We start from the raw sequence: 12227 nt of genomic DNA, 5'->3' as shown, positions 1-12227 counted from the left end.
GGACTCAGTTGTCGAGTTATATAGAATACATAAAGAATATAAGCGGAATATAAGCGGTTCAGATACGAGAGCGTGGCTTGGAGGCTCTGATGGAGAACAGGTGCGTCGGACAGAACAGAAAAATAACCTTGTTGAAAACGGCACCCCCCCCCCCTACAGTCTATGGTTTAATGTTGTATTCTAATCTTCTAGGAGGGGTCCTGGTTCTGGAGTGACAGTTCAGGTTTTAACTTCCACTACTGGAGTCCAGTAGAGCCTATAAGAATTGTCTGGAAATGAACTATGGAGGTAAGTATAGTTCATCTCTTTATATATATATATATATATATATATATATATATATATATATATATATATATACCTACCTCCATAGTTCATATATATACATATATTGTCATTTATTTCTCTAGTTTCGGCGTCGCCTCCTGAACAACAAAACTGCAGTTTGCTTCTGATGTCGACCTCCAGATCTGAACTACCTTAAACATGCATCCTCTCTGCTGGCCACCAGGGGGCGACTCCTCTCTGGTTGTATAGAAGTCTATGAGAGAATGGTCCTACTTCTCTCTGCTGGCCACCAGGGGGCGACCCCTCTCTGGTTGTATAGAAGTCTATGAGAAAATGGTCCTACTTCTCTCTGGTGGCCACCAGGGGGCGACTCCTCTCTGGTTGTATAGAAGTCTATGAGAAAATGGTCCTACTTCTCTCTGCTGGCCACCAGGGGGCGACTCCTCTCTGGTTGTATAGAAGTCTATGAGAAAATGGTCCTACTTCTCTCTGCTGGCCACCAGGGGGCGACTCCTCTCTGGTTGTATAGAAGTCTATGAGAAAATGGTCCTACTTCTCTCTTGATGTATTATCTCAGTAAACATTGTAAACATGAGTTTATGGTCTCAATCTCTAGTTTCAAGTCTTCTTCAATCCAGCATGATGTTCATTTAGTACATTATGGTCCATTTAGAGTCCACCAGACCAGAAAGCAGGGGATGCTTTAGGGGGTGGGGCTTACTTTAATGGCCTCATGAATATAGCGCTTCTCTCCAAAGACATTCACCCATTCACTCACACATTCACACACCGACAGCGGAGTCAACCACGCAGGGCTTCAGCCAACTCGTCAGGAGCAATTAGGGTGAGGCGTCTTGCTCAGGGACACCAGGCACTCAGCTAGGAGGAGCTGGGGATCGAACCGGCAATCTTGCGGTTACCTGCTGATTGACAGGTAGCTACCATGCTACCAATGCTAGTTAGCTACTAAGATGACTTTAACACTTAGCTGTAAAGTTGACCTTGAATTATAGAAGCTAACTTTGTTCAGCAGCTTCACACCAGAATCCACATGGATCCAGATCCAGATGGATCCAGATCCAGTAAGGGTGCTGCTCTGCCCCTAAACAGCTCCCTCTTTGTTTCACAGGTCAGAGGAAGTTTAACGACCAGTCCTGCAAAGACAAAAGACCGTCTGTCTGCGCCATCAATCCCTGTGATCTGGTTGGATGAAGGAGAAACGTGTAACAGCTGATCATCTGATCGTTGTGTCTTATTGATCCATAATTCTTTCTTCTTTTCTTCCGATCAGAGTTTATCTCGTCTTACACATAATTAAAGGTTTAAGCATGAAAAACAAAGTCTGAGGAATCTTTCATTGCCGATAAATTCACACATTGCGTTGATAACAACCGTGAGACGAGCACGTTATTATCTGAGTATTATTTCTATGTTATTGTATTATTTTCAGAACATAACTTTCAATAACGCTCGATACGCTACGTCCCGTCGCTCTGTGTACGACGTGTCGGTGGTTTGATCGGACCCACTTTACCTGAAAGGAAAACACATTTTTCTTAATAATTTGGTTAATTTTAATTTGAACTCCTTTCCTTTAAATAATTTAAATGTATTAGTTATAACTGTAATAATTTTGACATCACATATTTTTACTTTTACTGTATCAATAAGATTATTGTTTGTTGAGAATAGTGTATTATAAAACTGATAATGTATTAGTACAAATATTCATTATTTAATGTATTAGTAATAATATTGATAATTGTAATGTATTCTTTTTTTTTTAAACTTTATTTTTAAATGCAAGTTTTAAAGTTTTACAAAGACAAACAAAACATAAATCAAACAAACAATCCTTAACATATAGGTCAACGGGGAAAATAAAATATAATATGTAAACTTACAATAGTATTGCTCCGTATAATATCGGGTTACAAATATCCATAGGTGAGAGATGAAGGGGGGGATTACAGGAAAGCAGGCATAAGCCATCCGGCCAGGGAAGGAAGACTCTCCAGGGTAAGTCCATCAAAACATCAGTCACAGCGGCGAGGATCAACAAAATGGAAAAGAAAAGAGTTGCTCTATTTGGTTTTCTCATTTACATACAAGAACCATTTCAACCAATACTTCTGGGCTTTATTACGGTTCAGTCTTAGAGAAAAAGTCAACATCTCCATTTCATATATTTCCTTTACAGTGGTTGACCACTCTTCCACTGTCAGCGGCTCCCTGTTCAGCCATTTCCTTGTTATGGATTTCCTGCTGGCTGTCAGAAATATCTTAAGAAGATACTTATCCTGGGAATTGAGATCAACTGGTAGATTACACAAATATACAGTCTGAGAATTATACTCAATGTCAAAACCAAGTATTGAATTTATTTCTTTAACTACAGCTAACCAGTACGGCTGAATTACTGGACAACACCAAAAGATGTGACCGTGGTCAGCCATCACATTATTACATTGTGTCCAGCAATGCCCAGATTCTGCACTGCCACTCTGTAGACATTTTTTTCTTGGGGTGATAAAAAACTGGTGGCGGAGGAGTTTATTTCACATATGTTTAGCCAATCGTCCTCTGTCAAAATTATATTTGCTTCCCTCTCCCAGTTCCATTTGATATATGATGTAGAATTTTTTTTGTAACGTTGCAGGCATAAGTATAATCTAGAGACCACTTTCTTATGGATTTGACGTTAATATGCATCGATGAGAATGTCAATGAGATCGAAGTCACCTTCTTTCTGGATTTTAATATTACTATCAAGATGATGCCTAAGCTGCAAATATCTGTAGAAATCCTTTTTGTCTAAATCATAGTTTTCCCTAAATTGTTGGAAACTGTCCAGGCCAGTATCAGATGAAATTACACAATACGAAGTAACGCCTTTTCAGTTCCTTAAATCCCATATCAAGCTGTGCTGGTCTGAAATCCCTATCATGTTCAACCCACCTTAATAACCGTGCTTTCCTCTCCAAGTGTGAATTAGAAACCTCTTTGAACCAGATATTAAGGGGAATTTTTCTAAGGTCACTTAGTTTACTTGAGTATATATATATCAAGTTGGTTCAGCTCTAGTGCCTTCCATCTTGCATCGTAATCCTCCTTACACCAGTAAACTACGTACTGCAATTGTGCTGCTTTGTAATAGTCCTCCAAACATGGGAGTGACATCCCTCCTTTATCTTTTGGTAGGTATAATGTTTTAAAGCATATCCTTGGTTTCTTGTTCTGCCATATGAACCTAGAAATAGTCCGATTCCATTCATTGAACGGTTTAGTTGGTATTTCCACAGGCAGTGATTGAAAAAGGAATAACAGTTGAGGTAAAATAATCATCTTTAAAGTTTCTATTCGGTTGTACAAATCAAGTGTCAGAGGAGTCCATCTGTCCAAGTCGTTTTTAATTTTGTTTGTGATGATACCATAATTCTGGCGACCTGTCCAGGGTGTACCCCGCCTTCGCCCAATGACAGCTGGGATTGGCTCCAGCCCCCCCGCGACCCTGAATACAGGATAAGCGGTAGACAATGGATGGATGGATGGATGGATGATACCATCATTTATGTCATATATGTCTTCAAAAGTCTTGGGGATGTTAACACCCAGATATTTCATAGTTCTGGTTTTCCTTTTAAATTTAACGGTTTTACGTATGCTTTCCTGAGGTAAGCAATTAAAGGAGAGAGTTTGGGTTTTCTCTATGTTCAGTTTGTATCCTGAATAGAGACCATATTGGTCAAGGCAAGACATGAGCTTAGAGAGACTGGTATCCGGTTCGGACAAAGTCACCAGAATGTCGTCCGCGTATAAACATGTCTTATATTCTCTTCCCTTAAATAAAATTCCCATAATCTCTGGGTCTTCCCTGACTTTCTTCTAATGTATTCTTAATATTAATAATTGTAATGTCTTTGACACATATTACAAATTTGAATGTATTAGTAACACATTTGGATTTAGAATTTTATTTTAACAGACAAATACATGAATTTCTAAATAATTGAATCGGCCAAATTGATCGGAACTCGTACGATGTTTCTGTCCCTACGATTTTTTTCCAAACTTGTTTCGTAATGAATTTGTGTGAGAAACGTGTTGGGAACCCGTTTAAATGTAACACGCTAGAATTGTTAAATGGCTTGAAACCACTTTGTGTCAAAAGTGTGTTTCTTATCTTTACATCCCGTTTCCGTCCGCGTACGGAGTTACAGTGTCGTCCTTCTATTTGGCGGTGAGGGGGGCGTGGCCCTACCCCCTTCACTGGTTGCAATCGTCTAAGGTGGCGACGTCCAAAGGCTTCAGAACCGCAGTCCAGGAACCGCCATTTAGAGTCCACCAGACCAGAAAGCAGGGTATGCTTTAGGGGGCGGGGCTTACCTGCTGATTGACAGGTCCATTTAGAGTCCACCAGACCAGAAAGCAGGGGATGCTTTAGGGGGCGGGGCTTACCTGCTGATTGACAGGTCCATTTAGAGTCCACCAGACCAGAAAGCAGGGGATGCTTTAGGTGGCGGGGCTACCTTGTGTTGTTGGTGTTTTCCTCTTTTACCTTTCCACAGAAAAGTTCCAAAATGTGTACTTTTGTTGCGTTTTTGTGTTTGAATTTCATGTTTTAGGTTTTTTTTGTCCTAAACCGAACCGAGTGTTCCCTGAACCGAACTGTGTAGATTTGTAGTTTTGTTTTGTTCGTCTTTCAAACTGTTTGAAGCTGCTGTTGGACCGTCCATAATAACAAACACTATGAGTGAGTTCAAACAGTGATGCTACATGTTTAGAGCTTTTATTTTGAAGGGATATAAGTCGATGTGGAGGTGATAAGAGTATTTCCCCAAATTGATAAATGTGTGTCTGTGTTGCTCTGCTCACATTAAATGTTTCATCTTCACAGATTCGGCTCTCTTACCGACCGTCACCTTTCCCTCAGAGCAATGCATGATGGTCTATAATGCTGTTGTTTTTCAGTCTTTCATGTGACTCTGTAGTTTTACCAACCGTGACAGAGTTAATATTTAACTTTGGGCGTCTATAACTTTACTGGTGACATGTGATGCATCTTTAATTTCATAGTGATGGATGTGTTGCCCCTGTGATAGACTGGCGACCTGTCCAGGTGTACCCTGCCTTCGCCCAATGACAGCTGGGATCGGCGCCAGCCCCCCCGTGACCCTGAATACAGGATAAGCGGTAGACAATGGATGGATGGATGGATGGATGTGTTGCCAGACCAGGAGTCTGGTTCACGGTTCAGTCTGTTTTCTCACCAACGCATCGTTTCACATCAGTTCATTCTCACAGTTTACCAGTTACACCTCCTTTACACAGTAATAAAATACATATACATAATCAGCATAATAAGATATAAAAACTACATTACACAGTACATTAATATACACACCACAAAATCAGTACTGTATATTATTAAAGATACAAGTTAAATATCAGGAAGAGTTAAAGGGTACAGCTTCATTTCTCTTTTAGCCAACACTTAAAGGTACTATTGTACTAGTGAAGCTCTCAAAGTTAAGTATCTTTTTAGTATTTGGTAGTGATGCCAATGGACGGCTTTTGATTGGGAATGTTAAAGTCATTTATAAAACGACTAAAGGGTGGAGCAAGTATTGAACCTTGGGGTATTCACATTGTGTTTAAAATAGATGACTTTTCTTTGTTAACTTTAACACACTGTTCTCGAGTTTGAAGATATGACATTTACATTTAGGGCATTTAGCAGACGCTTTTGTCCAAAGTGACTTACAATAAGTACATTTGTCAAAAGAAAGAAACCACAACATATCATTGCCGATAAAGTAAGAGCTAAAAAATAGAACAACTGTTGGATCCTCGTCTGAGTAAAGTAGTAGCTGTTCATCAAACATACCTTAAGAGCAACAGTGCTATGATCAAAGTGCTATAGGTAATGTGAGGGAAATTCCTATTTAATCATGTGGGAAAATTGTTGTCTGTCCTCAATGCGTATTGCAGGACCATTTGCCACCAGGGGCGTCACCAAACAAGCCCTTTGATGCAGGATAAGACAATGACCCTTTGATCAAAGACAACATCTGGGGACACATGTAGAAGGGGGGCTGCAGGATGTCAGACCTGTATGTAAATTCAACTGCATTATAAGTGCCAACAGAAAGAGTGACTCTTCAGTCATTCCTGCATCGCACTGGGGATGGCTCATGCTGCAGCATTAAAAGATCTTCAGATTCGGATATTATGTCTACTGGTATTTCATTGCCAACTTTCACCTGCACTAGACTAAACTGGTATTTCAGTTGCAACGACAGTAAGAACATGGAAGCGCTATTTTTTTTGGGGGGGGGGGGGGGGGTTGTTAGTGGGTCATGCTATGTAGAGTCGAGGTGAAGTCTGAACAGGTGCGTCTTGAGCCTTTTTCAGAAGATGGCAATGACTCAGCTGTCCTGACATTAGTCGGGAGTTCGTTCCACCACTGAGGACCAGAAGAGAGAAGAGTCTGGACTTTGCTGAGCCACATTTGTTTGATTTCAGCGATGGTGGTCCCAGCCGGCCAGCTGTAGTAGAGGAGCCGGAGCCAGGAGAGCCTTCCTGTCAGACAGCCGCTGACCACAACGCCTAACACCTGTAGCGATACGACGCCTTATTAACCCACACAACGTCACCTGTTATTGTTTAATATCTTGTTTCAGCGTCTCCATGTCTGCAGATGACGCCTCATTGCTAATCCACTACCATCTTAGATCCTGTTGTAGAGGAACTTCTCAAGAATTGTTGTTCTGGACTTGCTTTGGCTGTTAAAGTCAACAAGTCCGGCCGGGTGGTGCCGTCCTAAAACAACGACTTGGCTGAATAAAAGAGCAGCAGGGAGGCTGAAGCCACCAGTCGACCCTGAAAGGAGACCAACCTGCTACAGTTTTGCTACGTTCGCATTTTCTTTTCCTGTTGAAGATCTTCGTCCGAACCACGATGCTGACCGCGTCTCTGCTCATCTTCGCTGTGGCTCTGACCACTGCCGCCGACGCCTTCACCACCCGTGAGTGTTAACGCAGGGCATCATGGGCGTATTTGTGCTCGAGTATCTCAGGTGAATATTAGATATACAGCTGTAATTACTGTGAAGATTTTTTTTGTGATTGTTACAGTGACAAAAGTTCAACAGCGTATCACGGCAACTGTAGGGAAAAAAACACGGAGGGCAGAGAGGGGGCAATATTCAGAGGAAAAAAAGTGGCAAATTTATTTCTCGGAAAATTCACCCCCTCCATCACCTCTGTGTTTTTTTGGCATATATTCACGTTTATATACAGGTGTATACAATGAATATCGGCGATACGAACAAGTTTGGTTCACGCCGGATGTTTGCCATTCCTATTACAACAAGTGAAAGCTACCGCTAGCATCTCAGCCCAACCGGCCCGATCAATAAACACCCATAAGATGACAACATGTCCTCATATCAATAAAAGCAACAATAAGCATCAACATCATCACCCTAAGGACCTTAACGAGGCGTCACGTTCATGGGACGTTAGCTAGCAGAGATGCTGGTTGTAAGCATCGTAAATTTGGTTTATGAACTCACAAATTTGCAACCTTTCTTTCTTCAGTGGCCCTGATACACCGTTGTACAAAAGCAGATGAAAGACTTGCGTACGTGGACATGAATTTTCCTTTTATTTTTTTCTTGTCGTTCAGCATGACTTTCAGACTTTAGGTTCGAACTTAGACCTGTTCCAGGTGCATGTTGACCTCCGGCTTGGCTGCCCTTTGTCACCGGTTCTGTTCAGCATTTTTATGGACAGAATTTCTAGGTGCAGCCATGGGCCGGAGGGGATCTGGTTCGGGAGCCACTGGATTTCATCCCTGCTTTTTGCAGACGATGTGGTCTTGTTGGACCTCCAGCATGTCTGGAGGTCCTGGTGTTAGAGATAGGGTGAGGAGCCACTGCTCCTCCACATCGAGAGGAGCCAGCTGAGGTGGCTCGGGCATCTGTATCGGATGCCCCCTGGACGCCTCCCTCGGGAGGTATTCCAGGCATTCCCCACCGGGAGGAGACCCCGAGGAACACCCAGGAAATGCTGGAGTGACTACGTTGCCCGGCTGGCCTGGGAACGCCTTGGGGTCCTCCCGGAGGAGCTGGAGGAAGTCTGGGTGTCCCTGTTCAGACAGCTGCCCCCACAACCCGGCCAGGTTGAAGCGGAAGAAAATGGATGGATGGAAGGTTCGAACTTAACGTCGGTTTGAGGCAACAAAAGGTGTTAGTTTTAGAAACACCAACAGATGGTTTTTATGTTCGCATCGAACTGTTCGTGGGACTCAGTTGGTGAGTTACCGTGTTAGTGAGTTACCGAGTGCCTTTCCAAACCTCCAGATCGTCGGAAGGACACGACGGAGCCGACCACTCCAAACGGTGAGTTGCTATTTGTTCCGATTTTTACAGAATGTCTTTTGTTGCAGCTGAAACGTTGAACTCTGAAACGTTTTCTCTAAATATCTTTCCAGTGGAGCACGCCGTCAACAATAGTGCCAATGGCCGCTGCTTCCTCTACGTTCCCAAAGAGCTGAGCTGGGTCGATGCCGAGGTGATCGGGAGAGTTCGCAGTGTTGTTCATCTTCTGATTCGCTGCCTGTGCTCGACATGTGACGTCTCCCCCCCCCCCCCCTCCCAGAGAAACTGTCAGTTCCTTGGTGGAAACCTGGCATCGGTGCACAGCCTCGATGAGTATGAGCTGATCCAGGATCTGATCAAGAATATAAGCGGTTCAGATACGAGAGCGTGGCTTGGAGGCTCTGAAGGAGAAGAGGTGCGTCGCATAGAACGGATAAGTAACCTCGTTGAAAACGGCATCCTCCCCCCGCCCCCACCGCTACAGTCTATGGATTAATGTTGTATTCTAATCTTCTAGGAGGGGTCCTGGTTCTGGAGTGACGGTTCATGTTTTAACTTCAACTACTGGAGTCCAGGAGAGCCTAATAAAGAGAAGGAGGAATGTCTGGAGATGAACTATGTAGGTAAGGATATATATATATATATATATTTATACACACATATATTGTTATTTATTTCTCTAGTTTCGGCGTCGCCTCCTGAACAACGAAACTACAGCTTGCTCCTGATGTACAAACAAATTTGTTTCAAACAAGTCTGCAGAAGTCAGGTCGTGCACTGAACCAGGAGACGACCTCCAGATCTGAACTGCCTTAAACATGCATTCTCTCTGCTGGCCACCAGGGGGCGACTCCTCTCTGGTTGTATAGAAGTCTATGAGAAAATGGTCCTACTTCTCTCTGCTGGCCACCAGGGGGCGACTCCTCTCTGGTTGTATAGAAGTCTATGAGAAAATGGTCCTGCTTCTCTCTGCTGGCCACCAGGGGGCGACTCCTCTCTGGTTGTATAGAAGTCTATGAGAAAATGGTCCTACTTTTCTCTGCTGGCCACCAGGGGGCGATTCCTCTCTGGTTGTATAGAAGTCTATGAGAAAATGGTCCTACTTCTCTCTGCTGGCCACCAGGGGGCGACTCCTCTCTGGTTGTATAGAAGTCTATGAGAAAATGGTCCTACTTCTCTCTGCTGGCCACCAGGGGGAGACTCCTCTCTGGTTGTATAGAAGTCTATGAGAAAATGGTCCTGCTTCTCTCTGCTGGCCACCAGGGGGCGACTCCTCTCTGGTTGTATAGAAGTCTATGAGAAAATGGTCCTACTTTTCTCTGCTGGCCACCAGGGGGCGACTCCTCTCTGGTTGTATAGAAGTCTATGAGAAAATGGTCCTGCTTCTCTCTGCTGGCCACCAGGGGGCGACTCCTCTCTGGTTGTATAGAAGTCTATGAGAAAATGGTCCTACTTTTCTCTGCTGGCCACCAGGGGGCGACTCCTCTCTGGTTGTATAGAAGTCTATGAGAAAATGGTCCTACTTCTCTCTGCTGGCCACCAGGGGGCGACTCCTCTCTGGTTGTATAGAAGTCTATGAGAAAATGGTCCTACTTTTCTCTGCTGGCCACCAGGGGGCGACTCCTCTCTGGTTGTATAGAAGTCTATGAGAAAATGGTCCTACTTCTCTCTGCTGGCCACCAGGGGGCGACTCCTCTCTGGTTGTATAGAAGTCTATGAGAAAATGGTCCTACTTTTCTCTGCTGGCCACCAGGGGGCGACTCCTCTCTGGTTGTATAGAAGTCTATGAGAAAATGGTCCTACTTCTCTCTGCTGGCCACCAGGGGGCGACTCCTCTCTGGTTGTATAGAAGTCTATGAGAAAATGGTCCTACTTCTCTCTGCTGGCCACCAGGGGGCGACTCCTCTCTGGTAGTATAGAAGTCTATGAGAAAATGGTCCTACTTCTCTCTGCTGGCCACCAGGGGGCGACTCCTCTCTGGTTGTATAGAAGTCTATGAGAAAATGGTCCTACTTCTCTCTGCTGGCCACCAGGGGGCGACTCCTCTCTGGTTGTATAGAAGTCTATGAGAAAATGGTCCTACTTCTCTCTTGATGTATTATCTCAGTAAACATTGTAAACATGAGTTTATGGTCTCAATCTCTAGTTTCAAGTCTTCTTCAATCCAGCATGATGCTCATTTAGTACATTATGGTCCATTTAGAGTCCACCAGACCAGAAAGCAGGGGATGCTTTAGGGGGCGGGGCTTACCTGCTGATTGAAAGGTCCATTTAGAGTCCACCAGACCAGAAAGCAGGGGATGCTTTAGGGGGCGGGGCTAAACTGCTGATTGACAGGTCGTTACCATACTACCAATGCTAGTTAGCTACTAAGATGACTTTAATACTTAAGCTATAAAGTTAAACCTTGAATTATAGAAGCTAACTTTGTTCGCAGCTTCACACCAGAATCCACATGGATCCAGATCCAGATGGATCCAGATCCAGTAAGGGTGCTGCTCTACCCCTAAACATCTCCCTCTGTGTTTCACAGACAAGAAGAAGTTTAACGACCGGTCCTGCAAAGACAAAATGCCGTCCGTCTGCACCATCAAACCCTGTGATCTGGTTGGATGAAGGAGAAACGTGCAGCATCTGATCATCTGATCATCTGATCGTTGTGTCTTATTGATCCATAATTCTTTCTTCTTTTCTTCCTTCAGAGTTTATCTCGTCTTACACATAATTAAAGGTTTAAGCAAGAAAAACAAAGTCTGAGGAATCTTTCATTACACGTTATTATCTGAGTATTATTTATATATAATGGTATTATTGTCAGATCAGTACATAACTTTCAATAACGCTTGATAGGCTACGTCCCGTCGCTCTGCCTACGACGTGTCGGCGGTTTGATCGGAACCCCCCCCCCCCCTTGCTCACTCAAACACAGTTTTCCTAAAAGGAAAACACCTTTTTTTTAAATAATTTGGTTAATTTGAATTTGAACTCCTCTCTTTTAAATAATTTAAATGTATTAGTAATAACTGTAATAATTTTGACATAGCATATTTTTACTTTAACTATATCAATACTGGTTTGACCAGTGTTTGGAGGTAGATGGGTGCCGTTCCATTGATGGCCTTGAAGGCCAGTGCCATCGTCTTGAATTGGACCCAAACCAATCAACTGCTTCTTTTGAAAAGTTAAAAGTAAACCGCTTAGCTCGGTGAGCCTTCCTGTCAGACAGCACAACACCTGTAGCGATACGACGCCTTATTAACCCACACAACGTCACCTGTTATTGTTTAATATCTTCTTTTCAGCGTCTCCATGTCTGCAGATCACGCCTCGCTGCTAATCCACTACCATCTTAGATCCTGTTGTAGAGGAACTTCTCAAGAATTGTTGTTCTGGAATTGCTTTGGCTGTTAAAGTCCAGCCGGGTGGCACCGTCCTAAAGGCCCCTACACACCGCCCAGACGTCCAACTGCCTTATCCGACCATTCTCCGCCCACTCTGTTGCCTCTCGTCTGACCCGTTCGGCAGAAAAGTTGCGTTGTACACACCGCTTCGACGT

At 43.6% G+C, this 12227-nt stretch overlaps 2 protein-coding genes across 3 annotated transcripts in view; both read left to right on the top strand.

The window, feature by feature from the left end:
* The window catches only part of LOC311008646 (galactose-specific lectin nattectin-like), a 98356-nt gene that overhangs the window by 66565 nt on the left and 19564 nt on the right, over positions 1-12227 (top strand). The gene's annotated exons all lie outside the window — the stretch shown is intronic.
* Positions 7053-11422, top strand: LOC311008671 (ladderlectin-like). Of its 2 annotated transcripts, none has more exons than XM_084002482.1 (6): positions 7053-7315; positions 8654-8692; positions 8785-8864; positions 8952-9086; positions 9189-9290; positions 11205-11422. In XM_084002482.1, the coding sequence occupies exons 1-6, from the start codon at positions 7249-7251 to the stop codon at positions 11307-11309; spliced, it is 528 nt and encodes a 175-aa protein (XP_083858608.1). In that variant the 5' UTR covers positions 7053-7248; the 3' UTR covers positions 11310-11422. The 2 variants fall into 2 exon arrangements, with proteins under 2 accessions (XP_083858608.1, XP_083858609.1); XM_084002483.1 differs by having other exon boundaries at positions 7067-7315; positions 9189-9294.

Source organism: Eutrigla gurnardus, assembly GCF_963514095.1.
Source record: "Eutrigla gurnardus genome assembly, chromosome: 23".
In the NCBI taxonomy this organism is placed as follows: domain Eukaryota; kingdom Metazoa; phylum Chordata; class Actinopteri; order Perciformes; family Triglidae; genus Eutrigla; species Eutrigla gurnardus.
The sequence above is the reverse complement of the archived record's forward strand: the minus strand, read 5'-3'. Positions and strand labels throughout refer to the sequence as shown.